At 44.8% G+C, this 21,531-nt stretch overlaps 1 protein-coding gene across 5 annotated transcripts in view; it reads right to left on the bottom strand.

Moving 5' to 3' along the window:
* Positions 1-871: 871 nt before the first annotated feature.
* Positions 872-21,531, bottom strand: part of erg28 (ergosterol biosynthesis 28 homolog) — a 35,978-nt gene continuing 15,318 nt past the window's right edge. For all 5 annotated transcript variants that reach the window (XM_073037684.1, XM_073037689.1, XM_073037691.1 and 2 more), the window contains exons 4-5: positions 2,887-3,005; positions 872-1,176 (exon numbers count right to left, since the gene is read on the bottom strand). In XM_073037684.1, coding sequence (XP_072893785.1) covers positions 1,088-1,176; positions 2,887-3,005 — 208 coding nt within the window. In that variant the 3' untranslated portion in view covers positions 872-1,087. The remainder of the gene's footprint in view (positions 1,177-2,886; positions 3,006-21,531) is intronic.

The raw sequence follows: 21,531 nt of genomic DNA, 5'->3' as shown, positions 1-21,531 counted from the left end.
GTGTGCCTAAAGATTTTTTCACTACCCTGTTTACCAGTTTTCATCAATCTCCTTGGTCATTTCCTCAAAAACCTCAAATTAGTAAAATATGGTCTCCCCCACACAGAGCCACGTTGACTATAATCATTTTGTTTCCAAATATACCTAAATCTCAACCCTTAAAATCACAAAATCACATCTCCCCCAATAATTCCCCTTGCATTGATGTAAGATCATTGGTCTATTTCAATGGTTCATCCCTGGTGCCCAATTGGGAAAGAAACTCTGGTGTCATCAGTGACATCATCCCACCTCCCACCCCACATACCAAGTCTTTCTCCATACCACCCTCCCTCAACAAAGGCAAACCACATATTTATTGCAGAAAAGGACATTCAGCCCATTGTGCTCTTGCTGGCCAGACATGTCTTCCTCAGAGGCAACACTTCCCCACCAAGCCTGGCTGCTTCCACCCACACTCGCACTCCAGCCGGTACTCTTCGCCCCCATCCATTTCCCATGAGCCTTAATCTCTGCCAGAACTGGCTATGTCCCCCCACTTTCACACCAACCAGGACTCTTGTCCCCAAATGATTCTCTTTAAGCCTCAATCTTCACCAATGCACACAGGAGAATTTTGCTGCCCAGACAGAAATCACTGGAAATCCCTCTCCACCAGCCTGGCTGCATCCACCCACATTAGCACTCAAACTAGTACTCCTGGCCCCCATCCATTCCCTGTGAGCCTCAGCTTCCACTAGCCTGGCTGCTTCCATCCACACTCACACTCCAGGCAGGAATCTTGCCCCCAGTCCATTTCCTTTGAGCCTCAGTCTCTGACAGGACACACAAGGCAGGCTCAGCTGTCCAGACAGAAACCACTGCAAGTAAGTGTTTCCAGCACCAGAATTTACTGATAGAAAGAGAATACTCATATGAACAACATTCTTCATCATCTGGGGCACCCTTAAGCTGCTTTCTGTCCATCAACTACTTCAAAAATACATCCTCTACAAACTGCTGTGGTGGAGAGAGTGCACAGGTCAATTGGTCGGGTTCTGCTGTCTCCTGGCTCAATCTTGCCCGACCACCATTCTCATTCGTCATCTCAGATTCTCTTCTTTGCTGGAACTGAAGCCACTTCCTGGGAATCCTCTATGTACTGAAAACCCACCAGCATTCCCAAGATGGAGAAGCCTGCAGGAGAGAGCAAAGGTCAGTGGAAGGACCTGAAGGAACTCCGAACAAGACCATTTTGTTCTGGGTCATGGGCAGCATTTATTATCCTACTCTAATCACTCTTCGGGAAGGGGTGGGGGTACCACCTTCCCCAGCCACTGCAGCCCCTCTAGAAAAGGTGTTCCTTGAATTCGGACTCACTGATAGTGAAGGGCTGGTGAAATAAGGGATCCTCCAAGAATCAAGGTCATAAATTCCAAAAAGTAACTTGGTCGCAATCAAGTAAATGTGAGGCAGGAAATGCAAATGACAAAAACTCCCTAGATTTCAGAAAATAGCTCAATAATTTACAAAGAGTGCAATATGTCCAAAGATGAGGGTCAAACGCTGGCAAATAGAACTGACTTAGGTGGACATGTTGGTCAGCGTGGGTGAGTTGGTTGTTCTAAAGGGCCTGTTCCTGTGCTTGATAACTGGTGATTGAATGGGGGGGTGGGGAAGAGAGAATGCCCAGGGTGGGTGGAATGTTTGATCATGTGTATCTGTGCTATTTAACTACAAATGGGGGTGGGGGAAGAGAAGAGAGAATGTCCGGGGGGGGGGGGGGAGTGTTTGATGTGTTTCTGTGCTTGATAACCACCGATGGGGGGGGCAGAGAACATCCAGGATAGGTGGAGTGTTTGATTAGGTGTGTTTCTGTACTTGATAACTGCTGATGGGAGGAGGAAGAGAGAATGTCCCCAGGATAGATGGATTATGTGTGACCATGCCAGATAATTCTAGTAATTGCTGAGGATAGTCAGCTTGACTAACAAACAAGAAGTTCAGAAAAAGGATAATGGTAGGTTGTCCTTCATTGCCAGGGAAGTACAAGACTATAAGATCGTCACAGAGTGACAATCTGTGAGATGTTAATTATAAGGTATATCGATAGGGGTAAATACAAGTAAACCTTTTCCAGAGGTTGGGCGAGACTAGAACTAGAGGTCATGGGTTAAGGGTGAAAGGTGAAATGTTGGGGACCATCTTCACTCAGAGGCTGGTGAGTGTGGAACGAGCTGCCAGTGAATTTCAACATTTGAGAGAAATCTGGATAGGTACATGGATGGGAGGGCTATAGAGGGCTATGGTCCAGGTAGAGTTGATGGGAATAGACAGAAATCATAGAGTTCTACCCACAGAAAGGTTAAGAGTTGCTTTATTAAACTAGTTCCCAGTGTAGTCTCACCAACATCTCATACAGCAGCTGTGACACAAGGCCCAGCTGACTGCTGTCTTGATTGGGAGTGACGGGCAGTTGTTGAGAGGTTGGCAAGCTGGAATCAGGGGCACTGGATAGAAGCTTGGGGGGGGGGGGGGGAAGATAAACATTTAATTACTGGATTTCTCTATCTAAGAGAGCTGTGCATGGTCAGCCCATTACTTGGGGATGGGATCAATCACTAAGGGTATCAGGTAATGTGAGGTGGGAAGTGGAGGGCTGCACTGAACAATTGAAGAGTCTCGTTCTCTTCTGCTCAGAGCATGCTCACATTGGCTGATTGGTGTCACTGTGTGGGTTAAGTGAACAACAGTTCGACAGCCTCTGCACCATCCCACACCACATTCGCAAAGGGCCACAGACCAACACACACCACCTGCTGAAATCCTGACTATATCCCACTGGAAGCTACCAACGGAAGCTCCTTGATGAGATTCTAGCCAGCACTCAAACACAAACGCACTTACCAGCCACCAAGAGAGGAGCCATTACACCAATTGTTATGGGTGCCGTTTGATAAACGAACGACTCGGATAAGAAGTGAATGAGAGCCAGAATGAAAGTCCAGAGAGTGATGTGATACAATCTGTGAGAGTAAAAAGAAGTCATTATCACCCCACTAGGTTACTGCACCCTCTGCCACCCTGGGACAAGTGTGAACCTCCCTCCACACCAACCCATCACACACTCCCAGGGTCAGATATAAAGTTCTGTCCTATCACACACTACCAGGGTCAGTCACTAAATCGGAATCAGAATTAAGTTTAATTTCACTGGCAAGCATCATGAAATCTCTTGTTTTGCAACAGCAGTACAATGTAATACATAATGATATAAAAATAAATCAGTACAAAAAGAACGCAAAATTAGTGAGGTATTGTACATGGGTTCATTGTCCATTCTGAAATAGAAACATAGAAAACCTACAGCACAATACAGACCCTTCGACCCACAAAGTTGTGCCAAACAGGTCCCTACTTTAGAAATTACTGGGCTTACCTATAGCCCTCTATTTTGCTAAGCTCCAAGTACCCATCTAAAAGTCTCTTAAAAGACCCTATCATATCCACCTCCACCACCGTTACTGGCAGCCCATTCCACACACTCACTACTCTGAGTAAAAAACTTAACCCTGACATCTCCTCTGCACCTACTCCCCAGCACCTTATACCTGTGTCCTCTTGTGGCAACCATTTCAGCCCTGAGAAAAAGCCTCTGACTATCCACATGATCAATGCCTCTCATCCTCCATTGCTCCAAGGAGAAAAGGCCTAGTTCACTCAACCTATTCTCATAAGGCATGCTCCCCAATCCAGGCAACATCCTTGTAAATCTCTTCTGCATCCTTTCTATGGCTTCCACGTCCTTCCTGTAGTGAGGCTATCAGAACTGAGTACAGTACTGCAAGTGGGGTCTGACCAGGGTCCTACATAGCTGCAACAATACCGCTCGGCTCCTAAATTCAATTCCACAATTGATGAAGGCCAATACACCATGTGCCTTCTTAACCACAGAGTCAACCTGCATAGCTGCTTTGAGCGTCCTATGGACTCGGACCCCAAGATCCCTCTGATCCTCCACATTGCCAAGAGTCTTACCATTAATACTATATTTTGCCATCATATTTGACCTACCATCATGAGCCACTTCACACTTATCTGGGTTGAACTCCATCTACCACTTCTCAGCCCAGTTTTGCATCCTATCAATATCCTGCTGTAACCTCTGACAGCCCTCCACACTATCCACAACACCTCCAACCTTTGTGTCATCAGCAAACTTACTAACCCATCCCTCCACTTCCTCATCCAGGTCATTTATAAAAATCACGAAGAGTAAGGGTCCCAGAACAGATCCCTGAGGACCATTACTGAGGACACTGGTGACCGACCTCCATGCAGAATATGACCCATCTACAACCACTCTTTGCCTTCTGTGGGCAAGCCAATTTGTAGATCCACAAAGCAATGTCCGCTTGGATTCCATGCCTCCTTACTTTCTCAATAAGCCTTGCATGGGGTACCTTATCAAATGCCTTGCTGAAATCCATATACACTGCATCTACTGATCTTCCTTCATCAATGTGTTCAGTCACATCCTTAAAAAATTTAAACAGGCTCGTAAGGCATGACCTCCCTTGACAAAGCCATGCTTACTACTCCTAATTAAATTATACCTCTGCAAATGTTCATAAATCCTGCCTCTCAGGAACTTCTCCATCAACTTACCAGCCACTGAGGTAAGACTCACTGGACTATAATTTCCTGGGCTATCTCTACTCCCTTTCTTGAATAAAAGAACAACATTCGCAACCCTCCAATCCTCCGGAACCTCTCCCGTCCCCATTGATGATGCAAAGATCATCGCCAAAGTTTCAGCAATCTCCTCCCTCGCCTCCCACAGTAGCCTGCGGTACATCTCATCCAGTCCCAGCCACTTATCCAACTTGATGCGTTCCAAAAGCTCCAGCACATCCTCTTTCTTAATATCTACATGCTTAAGCTTTTCAGTCTGCTGCAAGTCATCACTACAATCACCAAGATCCTTTTCCATAGTGAACACTTAAGTATTCATTAAGTACCTATAGACAATAGACAGTAGGTGCAGGAGTAGGCCCTTCGGCCCTTCTAGCCAGCACCACCATTCACTGTGATCATGGCTGATCATACACAATCAGTACCCCGTTCCTGCACTCTCCCCATATCCCTTGACCCCGCTATCTATAAGAGCTCTATCCAACTCTCTCTTGAATGCATCCAGAGACTTGGCCTCCACTGCCTTCTGGGGCAGAGCATTCCACATATCCACCACTCTCTGGGTGAAAAAGTTTTTCCGCATCTCTGTTCTAAATGGCCTACCCCTTATTCTTAAACTGTGGCCTCTAGTTCTGGACTCACCCATCAGCGGGAACATGCCTCCTGCCTCCAGTGTGTCCAATCCCTTAATACTCTTATATGTTTCAATCAGATCCCCTCTCATCCTTCTAAATTCCAGTGTATACAAGCCCAGTTGCTCCGATCTTTCAACATATGACAGTCCCGCCATTCCGGGAATTAACCTTGTGAACCTACGCTGCACTCCCTCAATAGCAAGAATGTCCTTCCACAAATTTGGAGACCAAAACTGCACACAATACTCCAGGTGGGGTCTCACCAGGGCCCTGTACAGCTGCAGAAGGACCTCTTTACTCCTATACTCAATTCCTCTTGTTATAAAAGCCAGCATGCCACTAGCTTTCTTCACTGCCTGCTGTACCTGCATGCTTGCTTTCATTGACTGACGTACAAGAACACCTAGATCTCATTGTACTTCCCCTTTTCCTAACTTGACTCCATTTAGATAGTAATCTGCCTTCCTGTTCTTGCCACCAAAGTGGATAACCTCACATTTATCCACATTAAACTGCATCTGCCATACATTTGCCCACACACCCAACCTGTCCAAGTCACCCTGCATTCTCATAACATCCTCCTGACATTTCACACTGCCACCCAGCTTTGTGTCATCAGCAAATTTGCTAATGTTACTTTTAATCCCTTCATCTAAATCATTAATGTATATTGTAAACAGTTGCGGGTCCCAGCACCGAACCTTGCGGTACCCCACTGGTCACAGCCTGCCATTCCGAAAGGGACCAGTTAATTACTACTCTGTTTCCAGTCAGCCAGCCAATTTTCAATCCATGTCAGTACTCTTCCCCCAATACCATGTGCCCTAATTTTGCCCACTAATCTCCTATGTGGGACTTTATCAAAAGCTTTCTGGAAGTCCAGGTACACTACATCCACTAGCTCTCCCTTGTCCATTTTCATAGATACCTCTGCTATTTCCTTCGGTTCCATACACACCTTCCCACTGTCACACTTGATAGGTCCTATTCTTATACGTTTTATCCTCTTGATCTTCACATACTTGTAGAATGCCTTGGAGTTTTCCTTAATCCTGCCTGCCAAGGCCTTCTCGTGGCCCCTTCTGGCTCTCCTAATTTCCTTTAGCTCCTTCCTATTAGCCTTATAATATTCTAGATCTCCAACATTACCTAGCTCTCTGAACCTTTTGTAAGCTTTTCTTCTTGACTAGATTTATTACAGCCTTTGTAAACCACGGTCCCTGTACCCTTCCATAACTTCCGTCTGATTGTAACATACCTATACAGAACTTCACACAAATATCCCCTGAATATTTGCCACATTTCTTCCATACTTTTCCCTGAGAACATGTTTCCATTTTAAGCCTCCAATTTCCTGCCTGATGGCCTCATAATTCCCCTTACTCCAATTAAATGCTTTTCTGACTTCTCTGTTCCTGTCCTTCTCCAATGTTACTGTAAAGGAGATAGAATTACGATCACTATCTCCAAATTGCTCTCCCACTGAGAGATCTGACACCTGACCAGGTTCATTTCCCAATACCAAATCAAGTACAGCCTCTCCTCTTGTAGGCTTATCTACATATTGTGTCAAGAAACTTTCCTGAACACACCTAAGAAACTTCACCCCATCTAAACACCTTGCTCTAGGGAGATGCCAATCGATATTTGGGAAATTAAAATCTCCCATCACAACAACTCTGTTATTATTACACCTTTCCGGGATCTGTTTCCCTATCTGCTGCTTGATATCCCTGTTACTATTGAGCGGCCTATAAAAAACACCCAGTAAAGTTATTGACGCCTCCTGATCCTAACCTCCAACCACAGAGACTCCGTAGACAATCCCTCCATGACGTCCACCTTTTCTGCAGCCATCACACTATCTCTAATCAACAGTGCCACGCTCCACCTCTTTTGCTTCCCTCCCTGTCCTTTCTGAAACATCTAAATCCCGGCACCTGAAGTAACCATTCCTGTCACTAAGCCATCCAAGTCTCTGTAATGGCCACCACATCATAGCTCCAAGCACTGATCCACACTCTAAGCTCATCCACTTTGTTCACAACACTCCTAGCGTTAAAATAGACACATCTCAAACCATCAGTCCGAACGTGTCCCTTCTCTATCACCTGTCTATCCTCACTCTCACACTGTCTACAAGCTTTCTCTATTTGTGAGCACACCTCTTCCCCAGTCTCTTCAGTTCAGTTCCCACCCCCCCCAAAAAAAAATTCTAGTTTAAACTCTCCCCAGTAGCCATAGCAAACCCCCCTGCTGGGATATTGGTCCCCCTGGGATTCAAGAGCAACCCATCCTTTTTGTACAGGTCACATCTGCCCCAATAGAGGTCCAAATGATCCAGAAATCTGAATCCCTGCCCCCTGCTCCAATCCCTCAGCCATGCATTTATTCTCCACCTCATTCTATGTCTATTCTCACTGTCGCATGGCACAGGCAGTAATCCCGAGATTATTATCTTTGTGGTCCTGCTTCTCAACTTCCTTCCTAACTCCTTGAAGTCTTTTTTCAGGACCTCTTCCCTTTTCCTACCTATGTCATTGGTACCAATATGTACCACGACCTCTGGCTGTTCTCCCTCCCACTGCAGGATATTTTGGACATGATCCGAAACATCCTGGACCCTGGCACCTGGGAGGCAAACTACCATCCGAGTTTCTTTCCTGCGTCCACAGAATCGCCTGTCTGACCCACTAACTATAGAGAACCCTATCACTACTGCATTCCTCTTCTCTTCCCTACCCTTCTGAGCCACAGGGGCCAGACACTGTGCCAGAGCCATGGCCACTGCCGCTTCCCCTAGGTAGGCTGTTCCCCCCCCCCCCCCCACCCCAACTGTACTCAAACAGGATTACTTATCTGACGGCAGAGGGCAAGAAGCTGTTCCTAAACCACTGAGTGTGTGTCTTTATGCTCTTGTACCTCCTCCCTGATGGTAGCAATGAGAAGAGGACATGTCTTGGGTGATGGGCGCTCTTAATGACAGATGCCACCTGTTTGAGGTATCAAATTTTCAAGATGTCTCTGCTGCTGGGGAGGCCAGTAGCCATGGAGCTGCCTGTGCTTGCAACTTTCTGCAGCTCTCTCTGATCCCATGCAGTGGTTCTCCATACCAAATGGTGATGCAACCAGTTTGAGTGTCCTTGGTGACACACCAGTTCTCCTCAAACTCCTCATGAAATGTAGCATTGTCATACCTTCTTTGTAATTGCATCAATATGCTGGGAAAGCTCTCCAGAGATGTTGACACACAGGAGCTTGAAACTACTTACCTTTTCTACTGCTGATTCCTTGAACACATTAATGTGTGTTCCCCCAACTTCCCCTTTCAGAATCCACAATCAATTCCTTGGGTTTTATTGATGTTGAGTGCAAAGTTGTTATTGCGACACCATTCAACCAGCTGATCTGTATCTCACTCCTGTAGACCTCTCCCCAGAAAATTTATAGATTGTATGAGCAGTGCTTAGAGAGGGTATAGAGAGAGTAGAGCAATGGATAATCACACATTCTTGAGGTGTGCCAGTGTTAATTGTCAATTAGAAGTTATTTCCAATCTATACTCTCAATGAAGTCAAGGATCCAGTTGATGTGGGGGGGGGGGGGGGGGGGGAGGAGAGAGAGGGGAAAACACAGGCCCAGGCTTTGGAGCTTATCGATTAGAATTGAGCGTATGACAGTGCTGGAATCTGAGCTGTAATCATTAAACAGCAGTCTAACATAGGTATTGCTATTGCCCAGGTGATCTAAGGCCAAGTGGGGAGCCAGTGAGATTGTATCAGCTGTACACCTATTGTGGCGGTAGGCAAATTGCAACAGGTCCAGGTACCTACTTAGGGAGGAGTTGATTCTGGCCATGACAAACTTCTCAAAATACTTCATTACAGTAAAAATGAGTGCAACAGGGTGAAAGTTGTTGAGGCAGCTCACCCTGCACTTCTGAGGCACCGGTCTGACTGTGGCCCTTTTGAAGCAGATGGGAACCTCTGACTGCAGCAGTGAAAGATAGAAAACATCCTTGAACATTCCCACCAGTTGGTGAGCACAGGTTTTCAATATCTACAAGACCATAAGATTAAGTAACAGAAGTAAGCCACTCGGCCCCTCAAGTCTGCTCTGCCATTCAATCATGGGCTGATCCACTTCATCCAGTCATCCCCACTCCCCTATTTTCACCCATACCCTTTGATGCCCTGGATAATCAAGAAGCTATCTATCTCTGCCTTAAATGCACCCAATGACTTGGCCTCTGCTGCTGCTCATGGCAACAAGCCCTTTCAGCTACACCATTAGGGCCTGATGTCTTTTGAGGGTTTATTCCCCTGAAAGATGGTCTTATGTCAGCCTCTGAGACACAGATCACAGGGTCACCAGATGCTGCATGGATTCACACAGGTGTAGTTTTAGCCTCCTTATCAAAGCATACATAAAGGTCATTGAACTCATCTGGGAGTGAAGAATCACAGCCATTCATGTTAAGTTTTGCCTTGTAGGAAGTAATGGTCTGCAAACCCTGCCAGTGCTGATGTGCATCTGATTCTGTTTTCAAACTTCAATATGAATTATTTTTCCACCCTTAAAATAGCCTTCCATAGTTTGTACATGGACTTCTTGTATAGTTCTAGATCACCAGTCTTGAATACCACAGATCTACCCGAGTTAAGGAATTTAAAATGAGAGCATTTTTTCTTTAGCACTACATTTTGGTAGGAATAATCCAAATAGGGCATACATGGTAAATGGTAGGGCATTGAAGAATGCAGTAGAACAGAGTGATCTAGGAATAATGGTGCATAGTTCCCTGAAGGTGGAATCTCATGTGGATAGGGTGGTGAAGAAAGCTTTTGGTCTGTTGGCCTTTATAAATCAGAGCATTGAGTATAGGATTTGGGATGTTAAAATTGTACAAGGCATTGGTAAGGCCGAAGTTGGAGTATTGTGTACAGTTCTGGTCACCGAATTATAGGAATGATGTCAACAAAATAGAGAGAGTACAGAGAAGATTTACTACAAACCCCATTTCCAGAAAAGTTGGGATATTTTCCAAAATGCAATAAAACAAAAATCTGTGATATGTTAATTCATGTGAACTCTTATTTAACTGACAAAAGTACAAAGATTTTCAATAGTTTTACTGACCAACTTAATTGTATTTTGTAAATATACACAAATTTAGAATTTGACGGCTGCAACACACTCAACAAAAGTTGGGACAGAGTTAAAATAAGATTGAAAAGTGCACAAAATATTCAAGTAACACCGGTTTGGAAGACTCCACATTAAGCAGGCTAATTGGTAGCAGGTGAGGTATCATGACTGGGTATAAAAGTAGCGTCCATCAAAGGCTCAGTCTTTGCAAGCAAGGATGGGTCGTGACTCACCCCTTCGTGCCAAAATTCGTGAGAGAATTGTTAGTCAGTTCAAAAGGAAAATTTCCCAACGCAAGATTGCAGAGAATTTAGGTCTTTCAACATTTACAGTACATAATATTGTGAAAAGATTCAGAGAATTCAGAGACATCTCAGTGCGTAAAGGGCAAGGTCAGAAACCACTGTAGAATGCGCGTGATCTTCGAGACCTCAGGCGGCACTGCCTAAGAAACCGTCATGCTACTGTGACAATTATAGCCACCTGGGCTCGGGAGTACTTCGGAAAACCATTGTCACTTAACACAGTCCGTCGCTGCATCCAGAAATGCAACTTGAAACTGTATTACGCAAGGAGGAAGCCATACATCAACTCTATGCAGAAACGCCGGCGAGTTCTCTGGGCCCGAGCTCATCTCAGATTGTCTGAAAGACTGTGGAACCATGTGCTGTGGTCAGATGTGTCCACATTTCAGCTAGTTTTCAGAAAAAACGGGCGTCGTTCTCCGTGCCAAAGATGAAAACGACCATCCTGATTGTTATCAGTGAAAGGTGCAAAAGCCAGCATCTGTGATGGTATGGGGGTGCATCAGTGTCCACGGCATGGGTGAGTTGCATGTATGTGAAGGTACCATTGACTTTGAGGCGTTTATTAGGATTTTAGAGAGACATATGTTGCCATCAAGGTGACGTCTCTTCCCGGGATGTCCATGCTTATTTCAGCAGGACAATGCCAGACCACATTCTGCACGGGCTACAACAGCGTGGCTTTGTAGACACAGAGTGCGTGTGCTTGACTGGCCTGCTGCCAGTCCAGATCTATCTCCTATTGAAAATGTATGGCGCATCATGAAGAGGAGAATCAGACAATGGAGACCACGGACTGTTGAGCAGCTGAAGTCTTATATTAAGCAAGAATGGACAAAATTTCCAATTGCAAATCTACTACAATTAGTATCCTCAGTTCCAAAATGATTAAAAAGTGTTATTAAAAGGAAAGGTGATGTAACACAATGGTAAACATGCCTCTGTCCCAACTTTTGTTGAGTGTGTTGCAGCCGTCAAATTCTAAATTTGTGTATATTTACAAAATACAATTAAGTTGGTCAGTAAAACTATTGAAAATCTTTTCTTTGTACTTTTGTCAGTTAAATAAAGGTTCACGTGAATTAACATAAAACAGATTTTTGTTTTTATTGCATTCTGGAAAATATCCCAACTTTTCTGGAAATGGGGTTTGTAGAATGTTACCTGGGTTTCAGCACCTAAGTTACAGGGAAAGATTGAACAAGTTAGGTCTTTATTCTTTGGAGCATAGAAGGTTGAGGGGGGACTTCATAGAGGTATTTAAAATTATGAGGGGGATAGATCGAGTTGACATGGATAGGCTTTTTCCATTGAGAGTAGGGGAGATTCAAACAAGAGGACACGAGTTGAGAGTTAGGGGGCAAAAGTTTAAGGGTAACACGAGGGGGAATTTGTTTATTCAGAGAGTGGTAGCTGTGTGGAATGAGCTTCCAGTAGAAGTGGTAGAGGCAGGTTCAGTATTGTCATTTAAAGTAAAATTGGATAGGTATATGGACAAGAAAGGAATGGAGGGTTATGGGCTGAGTGCGGGTCAGTGGGACTACCTGTGAGTAAGCGTTCGGCATGGACTAGAAGGGCCGAGATGGCCTGTTTCCATGCTGTTATGGTTATATGGTTTTGATCGAGGCACAATTGAGCAGGCACGTGGATGTCAGTGAGTTAGAACTGCAGAAAGAATTTAAAAGGAGAGCATTTTTTTCTTCAGTGGTTTGATTGAGGCACAACATCAGTGGGGATTTTAATTCCCCCAATATCGATTGGCATCTCCCTAGAGCGAGGGGTTTAGATGGGGGTGGAGTTTGTTAGGTGTGATCAGGAAGGTTTCCTAACACAATATGTAGATAAGCCTACAAGAGGAGAGGCTGTACTTGATCTAGTATTGGGAAATGAACCTGGTCAGGTGTCAGGTCTCTCAATAGATAGTGATCACAATTCTATCTCCTTTACCATAGCATTGAAGAGGGATAGGAGCAGACAAGTTAGGAAAACGTTTAATTGGAGTAAGGGGAAATATGAAGCTATCAGGTGGGAACCTGGAAGCATAAACTGGGAGCAGACTTTCTCAGGGAAATGTACAGCAGAAATATGGCAAATATTCAGGGGATACAAGTACATTCCAATGAGACAGGGAAAGGATGGTAGGGTACAGGAACCATGGTATACAAAAGCTGTTGAAAATCTAGTCAAGAAGCTTATGAAAGATTCAAAAACTGAAGCAAAGATAGCAATCTTGAAAATTATAAGGCTAGCAGGAAGGAACTTAAAGAAATTAGGAGAGACAGAAGGAGCCATGAGAAAGCCTTGGCGAGCAGGATTAAAGACAACCCCAAGGCATTCTACAAGTATGTGAACAGCAAGAGGATAAGACGTGAGAGAATAGGACCAATTAAGTGTGACAGTGGAAAAGTGTGTATGGAATCAGATGAGGTAGCAGAAGTACTTAATGAATACTTGCTTCAGTATTCACTACGGAAAAGGACCTTGCTGATTGTAGGGATGACTTACAGTGGATTGGAAAGCTTGAGCACGTAGATATTAAGAAAGAGGACGTGCTGGAGCTTTTGAAAAGCATCAAGTTGGATAAGTCACTGGGACCGAACGTTATGTACCACAGGCTACTGTGGAAGGCAAGGGAGAAGATTGCTGAACCTCTGGTAATGATCCTTGCATCAATAATGGGGATGGGACAGGTTCCAGAGGATTGTAAATGTTGCTCCTCTATTCAAGAAAGTGAGTAGAGACAGTCCTGGAAATTGTAGACCAGTGAGTCTTACTTCAGGGGTCATAAGTTGATGGAGGAGATCTTGAGAGGCAGGACATATGAATATTTGGAGAGGAATAATATGATTAGGAATAGTCAACATGGCTTTGTCAAAGGCAGGTTGTGCCTTACAGGCCCAATTAAATTTTTTGAGAATGTAACTAAACACATTGATGAAGGTAGAGCAGTAGATGTAGTGTATATGGATTTCAGCAAGGCATTTGATAAATTACCCCACGCAAGGCTTATTGAGAAAATAAGGAGGCATGGGATCCAAGGGGAAATTGCTTTGTGGATTTACAAATTGGCTTGCCCACAGAAGGCAAAGAGTGGTTGTAGACGGGTCATATTCTGCATGGAGGTCGGTCACCAGTGGTATGCCTCAGGGATCTGTTCTGGGACCCTTACTCTTCGTGATTTTTATAAATGACCTGGATGAGGAAGTGGAGGGATGGGTTAGTAAATTTGCTGATGACACAAAGGTTGGGGATGTTGTGGATAGTGTGGAGGGCTGTCAGGGGTTACAGCAGGACATTGATAGGATGCAAAACTGGGCTGAGAAGTGGCAGATGGAGTTCAACCCAGCTAAGTGTGAGGTGGTTCATTTTGGTAGGTCAAATATGCTTGGCAGTGTGGAGGATCAGAGGGATCTTGGGCTCTGAGGCCATAGGACACTCAAAGCTGCTGTGCAGATTGACTGTGTGGTTAAGAAGGCATACGGTGCATTGGCCTTCATCAACCACCTCACTACAGGAAGGATGTAGAATCTATAGAAATGGTACAGAGGAGATTTGTAAGGGTGTTGCCTGGATTGGGGAGCATGCCTTATGAAATAGGTTGAGTGAATTTGGCCTTTTCTCTTCGGAGTGACAGAGGATGAGAGGTGACCTGATAGAGGTGTAGAAGACGATGAGAGGCATTGATCGTGTGGATAGTCAGAGGCTTTTTCCCGGGGTTGAAATGGCTAACACGAGAGGGCAGTTTTAAGGTGCTTGGAAGTAACCTATCTTGGAAGAGATGTCAGCAATAAGTTGTTGTTTTTTTAAAAAGCAACAGAGTGGTGAGTGCGTGGAATGGACTTCCGGCGACGGTTGTGGAGGCGAATACAATAGGATCTTTTAAGAGACTCTTGGATGCTTAGAAAAATAGAGGGTTATGGGTAATCCTGAGTAATTTCTGAACTGAGTACATGTTCGGCACAGCATTGTGGGCTGAAGGGCCTGTATTCTGCTTTAGGCTTTCTATGTTTAGCCCTCAGTAGACTATGAATCTCCTGGTTCATCCACAGCATTTGATTTGGGTATGTGGTATATTCTTGAAGCCACACATTTTAATGAAGTCAATGATAACTGCAGCTTATCATTCAGATTTGAAGATGAATCCCTTAATATGTCCAGTCCACTGACTCAAAGCAATCCTGTAAGCACTCCTCTTCCTCCCTTGTGCATACCTTCTTGATTCTCATCATTAGTGCTGCAGTCTTCAGTCTCTGCCTGTACACTGGGAGTAGACCAGGTGATCAAACTTTGTAAAGTGTGGGCGTGGGATGACACTGCAAGCGTTCTTGATAGCAGTATAACAGTGGTCAAGTGTGTTGGCTCTTCTGGTTCCACAGGTCTGATGTTGGTGGTAGTTGTTCAGAGACTTTGAGCTGGACTGGTTGAAATCTCTCGCAATCTTGATTACACTGCTCAGCTTCTCCAGTACCAGCCTGAAGTTGGCCAGAGGTGGAATATACACCACTACCCAGAAGCTGCAAGGATGTGGAAACTATAACAGAGCCTTGCAGACTAAAGTCTCCCCGAAGTTTTGCCAACACATCCAGGTGAGTAGACAGGGCGATAGCATACTCGACCACTGCTACTCTCCCTTTCGTAACGCTTACAAAGTGCTCCTCTGCACTCCATTTGGAAAATCAGATCACTCCTCCATTTTTTCAGGTGCCAAAGTAAAGACAGAAGCTGAAACAAGAGGCAGCCATAGTTAAAACCGTCCACTGTTGGTCCAACCATGCTGCAGGACGGCTTTGATGATGTTGACTGGAATGTCTTCGATGAGGAGGATGTCTCCAAGTTCATGAAGGGATCACAAGTTTCATCCAGAAGTGCATCAAGGATGTTGTCCCCCAAAAATAAGTCAGGGTCTTCCCGAATCAGAAACCCTGGATTAACAGTTCCTTACGAGTAGCAATTACCGCGCAAGACAGAGCTTACGTAATCAGCAAGAGCTCAAGAAATGCAGCTACGATCTGCACAAAGTCATCAAGGCAGTGAAACAACAATATAGGGACAAGATTCAGACTCAACTCTCCACCAACAACACATGCAGCTTATGGCAGGCTCTGCATACCATCGTAGACTTCAAAGCTAAACACAGTGGAGTTTCCAACATCGATGCCTCTCTCCCAGACAAGCTAAATCTTTTTTAGCTTGATTCAATGTCGCCAATACTGAGCCCCTGAGGAGACCTGTAGATGATACGACCAGCAGCTTGGTCACCTCTGAGGCCGAAGTACGCAAAAAAAAAGGAGCTGGTGGTAAGAGTGGGCTCCTTCACCTCTGCCGCTCAGGGCTGTGTACTAAGCCCCCTCCTTTACTCTCTGTATACCCATGACTGTGTCACCACCCACAGCTCCAATCTGCTACACTGATTAGCCTAATCTCAAATAATGAGACAGCCTACAGAGAGGATGATGACTTCCACCTCCCGGTGATTTGACTATACAAGGCAGCATGAAGGCTGAGGTCTCTGGGTTTCTTGTTGAGCCTGGTGGGAATTATGGTGTTGAATGCTGAACTGTAGTCCAAGATCAGCATTCTCACATAAGCATCCCTCTTCTCCAGGTGTGTAAGGATGGTGTGTAGAGCTGTGGCTATTATGTTGTCTGTCGATCAGTTGTGTAGGTAGGCGACCCATGATTGTATTGCCACCCAAAACTCCAATATGCTAATTAAATTTGCCGATGATACTTCGTTTATTGGCCTTATCTCAAATAATAACGAGGCAGCCTACAGAGAAGTCATCACCCTGACACAGTCGTGTCAAGAAAACAACTTCTCCCTCAATGTCACAAAAACAAAGGAGTTTGTTGTGAATTACAGCAGGAATGGAGACAGGTTATTGACATCAGTGGATCTGGAGTTGAGAGGGTGAACAGCTTTAAGCTCATCAGCATAAATATCACCAAGAATCTCACGTGATCTGGACATACTGGCTGTGGGGTGAAAAAGGCACAACAGCACCTCTTTCACCTCAGATGGTTGAAGAAGTTTGGTATGGCCCCCCTAAATTCTTAGAACTTTCTACAAGGGCATGATTAAGAGCATCCTGACTGTCTGCATCACTGCCTGGTATGGGAACTGTACTTCCCTTGATCACAGGACTCTGTAAAGAGTGGTGCACACAGCCCAGCGAATCTGTAGACGTGAACTTACCAATATTCAGGTATTTACAAAGACAGGTGTGTAAAAAGGGCCTGAAGGATCACTAGGGACCCGAGTCACCTCAACCATAAACTGTTCCAGCTGCTGCCATTTGGGAAATGGTACCGTAGCATAAAAGCCAGGACCAGCAGACCCCGGGACAGCTTCTTCCACCAGGCCATCAGACGGTTTAATTCATGCTGACGCTACTGTATTTCTGTTATATTGACTATCCTGTTATACATAATATTTATTAAAAACTATAATTGCACATTTGAATGGAGACATAACGTAAAGATTTTTACTCATTTGAAGAATATAATTAATAAAGTCAATTCAATTCAATGATGGACAATACTTGACTGGGAGATGTTTGAGGTCGGGTGAGTAGGACTAAGACAGATAGTCACATCTGTGCACTGGAATAATGATGAAGCATATTCCACCTTATCTAACTTTAAAAGACTCAGTTGCCCTATCTTTGTGGGGGGGGGGGGGATGTTGAAACTTTCAGATTGGAGCGTTGAATCTGAAATAGCAGGGATAAGCCATGGTTTCGTGAAGCAAAACTCTTAGGCCCTCTCTGGTACCACAATCTTGCTCTGATGTCTTCGGTCTTATTTTCCACTCCACCTAAACCCCTTACTTTAGGAAGATGCCAATCAATATTTGTGAAATTATTACACCTTTCCAGAATCTGTCTCCCCATCTGCTCCTCAATGTCCATTACTAATGGGAGGTCTATAAAAAATACCCAGTAGAGTTATTGACCCCTTCCTGTTCCTAAATTCCACCCACAGAGACTCCGTAGATAATCGCTCCATGACTTCTTCCTTTTCTACTGCTGTGATACTATCTCTGATCAACAGTGCCACACCCCTACCTCTTTTGCCTCCCTGCCTGTCCTTGAGCCATCCAGTTCTCTGTAATGGTCACAATATCATAGCTCCACGTATTGAAACAAAGCTCATCTGCTTTGCTCATGATGCTTCTTGCATTAAAATAGACACATCTCAAACCATCAGTCTGAGCACAGCACTTCTCTATCACCTGCCTATTCTCCCTCTCATACTGCCTACAAGCTTTCTCTATTTGTGAGCCAACTGCTCCTTTCTCCGACTCTTCAGTTCGGTTCCCACCCCTCAGAAATTCTAGTTTAAACTCCCCTAAAAGCCTTAGCAAACCTCTCTGCCAGAATATTGGACCGCTCAGATTCAAGTGCAACCTGTCCTTTTTGTATAGATCATACCTGCCCCAAAAGAGGTCCCAATGATCCAGAAATCTGAATCCCTGCCCCAATCCCTCAGCCACACATTTATCCTCCATCTCACTCTATTCCTATACTCACTGTCACGTGGCACAGGCAGTAATCCCGAGATTACTACTTTTGAGGTCCTGCTTCTCAACTTCCTTCCCAACTCCCTGTAGTCTGTTTACAGGACCTCCTCCCTTTTCCTACCTAAGTCGTTGGTACTAATATGTACCATGACCTCTGGCTGCTCACCTTCCCACTTCAGGATATCATGGACATGATCAGAAACATCCCAGACCCTGGCATCTGGGAGGCAAACTACCATCTGTGTTTCTTTCCTACATCCACAGAATCGCCTGCCTGACCCCCTAACTATAGAGTCCCCTGTCACTGTTGCATCCACTTTCTTTCCCTACCCTTCTGAGCCACAGGGCCAGACTCTGTGCAAGAGGCGCGGCCACTGTTGCTTCCCTCAAGGAGGTTGTCCCCCCCAACAGTACTCAAGCAACAGTACTTATTGTTAAGGGAGACAGCCAGTAGGGTACTCTCTAGTACCTGACCCTTGCCCTTCCCTCTCCTGACTGTTAACCACTTATCTGTCTCCTGATGCCCCAGTGTGACTACCTGCCTAAAGATCCTCTCTGTCACAGCCTCACTTTCCGACCATATGAAGGTCATTGAGTTGCAGCTCAAGTGCCCTAACACGGTCCCTAAGGATAAGCAACTCGACACACCTGGCACAGATGTGGCCATCTGGGAAGTTGGGAGTCTTTCGGACATCCCACTTCTGACAACCAGTACAGAACACCAGCCTCACAGACTCATTTCCTGTTCCTCACAAGTAGCTTACGTTGCCTCAACCCGTTATCGCCAAAGCTGATAAGTCTGGATAAGTACATTGATAGGAGGGGTATGGAGAGAGATGGTCCAGGTGCAGGTAGATGGGACTATGCAGAAGATCAGGTCAGTATGGACTCATGCTATTCTCTATGTGAATAGGCGAAGTGTAGAAGGCTATAGACTGAGTGCAGGCAAGTGGGATTAATTTAGACAGGTGTAAAGGGGCTGGCATGGATGAACTGGGATGAAGGGCACATTTCTGTGTAGTACAACTGCATGCAGCAACTAGCATCTGCTGAAGCTGGAACTGGATGGACTCTGGATCATTCAGGAGGCTGAAGGGGTGAGAGAGAGGATATGTAGAGAGGTAGTTACACCCAAGGTGCAGGACACAGGAAACTGGGTGACAGTCAGGAAGGGGTGAAGGGTTAAGGAGCCAGTTTAGAGTACACCTGTAGCCAACCCCCTCAACAACACGTATATCACTTTGTAGACTGTTGAGTGGTTTGACCTAACAGAGGAAAGTCACAGTGGTCAAGTCTCTTGCACTGAGTCTGGCTATGTGATTCAGAAGGGGTGTTGGTGGGGAGGGGGGGGGAGAGAAGAGGCGCACTTCGGTGAAAGGGGATTCTTTAGTTAGAGGAATGGACAGGAGGTTCTGTGGGCAAGAACAAGATTCCCAGATGCTATGTTGCCTTCCGGGTGCCATTCTTAAGTGGGAGGGTGAACAGCCAGAAGTCGTGATCCATCTAAGTACCAATAACATGGATAGGATAAGTGATGAGGGAATTGGGACAGTTAGGTGCTAAGTTAAAGAGATGACCTTAAGGTTCTGATCTCAGGATTGCTACCTATTCCATGTGCTAGTGAGGCCAGAACCAGGAAAATTATACTGTTTAATATATGGCTAAGGAGTTGGTGTAGGAGGGAGGCATAAGATATTGGATCACTGGGCTCTCTTTCAGGGAAAGTGGAAGAGATGTCTTGCACCTGAACTGGAGCAGAACTAATATCCTGGCAGGAAAGTTTGTTAATGCTACATGGTAGGGTTTAAACTAGAGTTGTGGGGGGATGGGAACCAGAGTGCCAGAACAGTTAGTAGAGAGGTTTTGGAGACAGATGTTGGTAAGACCTTAGACAAAGTTAGGAATCAAAAAGTTGAGCACGGTGTGACTAGGGTCCTCAGCTGCCCATATTTCAATTCAAGTAGTATTGTAGGAAAGGTGAATGATGGTGCTAAAGATGAGGTAGCTGGTCTACAAATGGAGGCAATGTGTAGTGAGGAGAGGCTGTTAATAGGGCAAAATTGCAGTCAACTGGTTGAGTTGCAACACAAAAAGTGGACAAAATCAAAAAGGATGAATACAGGACTGAAGATGTTACACTTGAATGCACGCAGTATATGGAATAAGCTAGATAATACATGCCAATCTGCAACTGTGCAGCAAGTTTACGTTACAGGCATCACTGAATCATGGCTGAAAGAAGATTATAGCTGGGAGCTTAATTTCCAAGGATACAAATTGTATCAAAAGGATGGGCAGGAAGGCAGGGTGGGGTTGCTCTGTTAGTAAAAAATTAAATCAAATCATTAGAAAGAGGTGACATAGGGTCAGTGTTGAATTGTTGTGGATAGACCTAAGGAAGTGAAAGGGTTAAAAAAAACCTTGATGGGAGTTGCTTACAGCCTCCTCAAACAGTTGTAAGGATGTGGTCTACAAATTACAACGGGAAATAGAAAATGCATGCCAAAAGGGCAATGTTACAATAGGCATGGGAATTTCAATATGCAAGTAAGATTGGGAAAATCAAATTGTTACTAGATTCAAGGAGGGGGAATTTCTTGAGTGCCCATGAGATGGCTTTATTGAGCAGCTACTGGTTGAGCCTACTAGGGATCAACTATTGTGGATTGGGTGGTGAGCAATCAACCAGAATTGATTAGAGCTTAAGGTAATAGAACCCTGAGGGGAAAGTGATTATAATGTAACCAAATTCACCCTGAATTTGAGGAGAAGCTAAAGTCAATCTATCAGGGTTACAGTGGAGTAAAGGGAATTAGAGGCATGAGAGAGGAGTTGGAAAAGAACACTGGCATGCGCGGCGGAAGAGCAGCAACAGCAGAATTTCTGGAAGCAATTCATAAGGCATAGATATATACATCCCAAAGAGAAAGAATTGGCTAACAAGATACATCAAACCCAATATAAAAACCAAAGAGAGAATATATTTGCTACAGCAAAATTAGTGCAGAGTTAGAGGATTGGGAAGCATTTAAAGACCAGCAAAAAACAACTAAAAAAAGTCATTAAGAAGATACCAAAAGTTTCTCAGATACATAAAGTGGAAAAGGAAGGTAAGAGTGCATATCTCTAGAAAACACTGGAAATTGATGCTGGAGAGGTAGTTATGGGGGCAAGGAAAATGCTGACAAACTGAATAAGTATTTTGCATCACTCTTCCCTGTGGAAGATCCTAGAAGAATGGTGGAAGT

This window comes from Hemitrygon akajei, chromosome 3, assembly GCF_048418815.1.
Source record: "Hemitrygon akajei chromosome 3, sHemAka1.3, whole genome shotgun sequence".
NCBI lineage: Eukaryota > Metazoa > Chordata > Chondrichthyes > Myliobatiformes > Dasyatidae > Hemitrygon > Hemitrygon akajei.
Note: the sequence above shows the minus strand (reverse complement) of the source record. Positions and strands in the feature narration are given on the sequence as shown.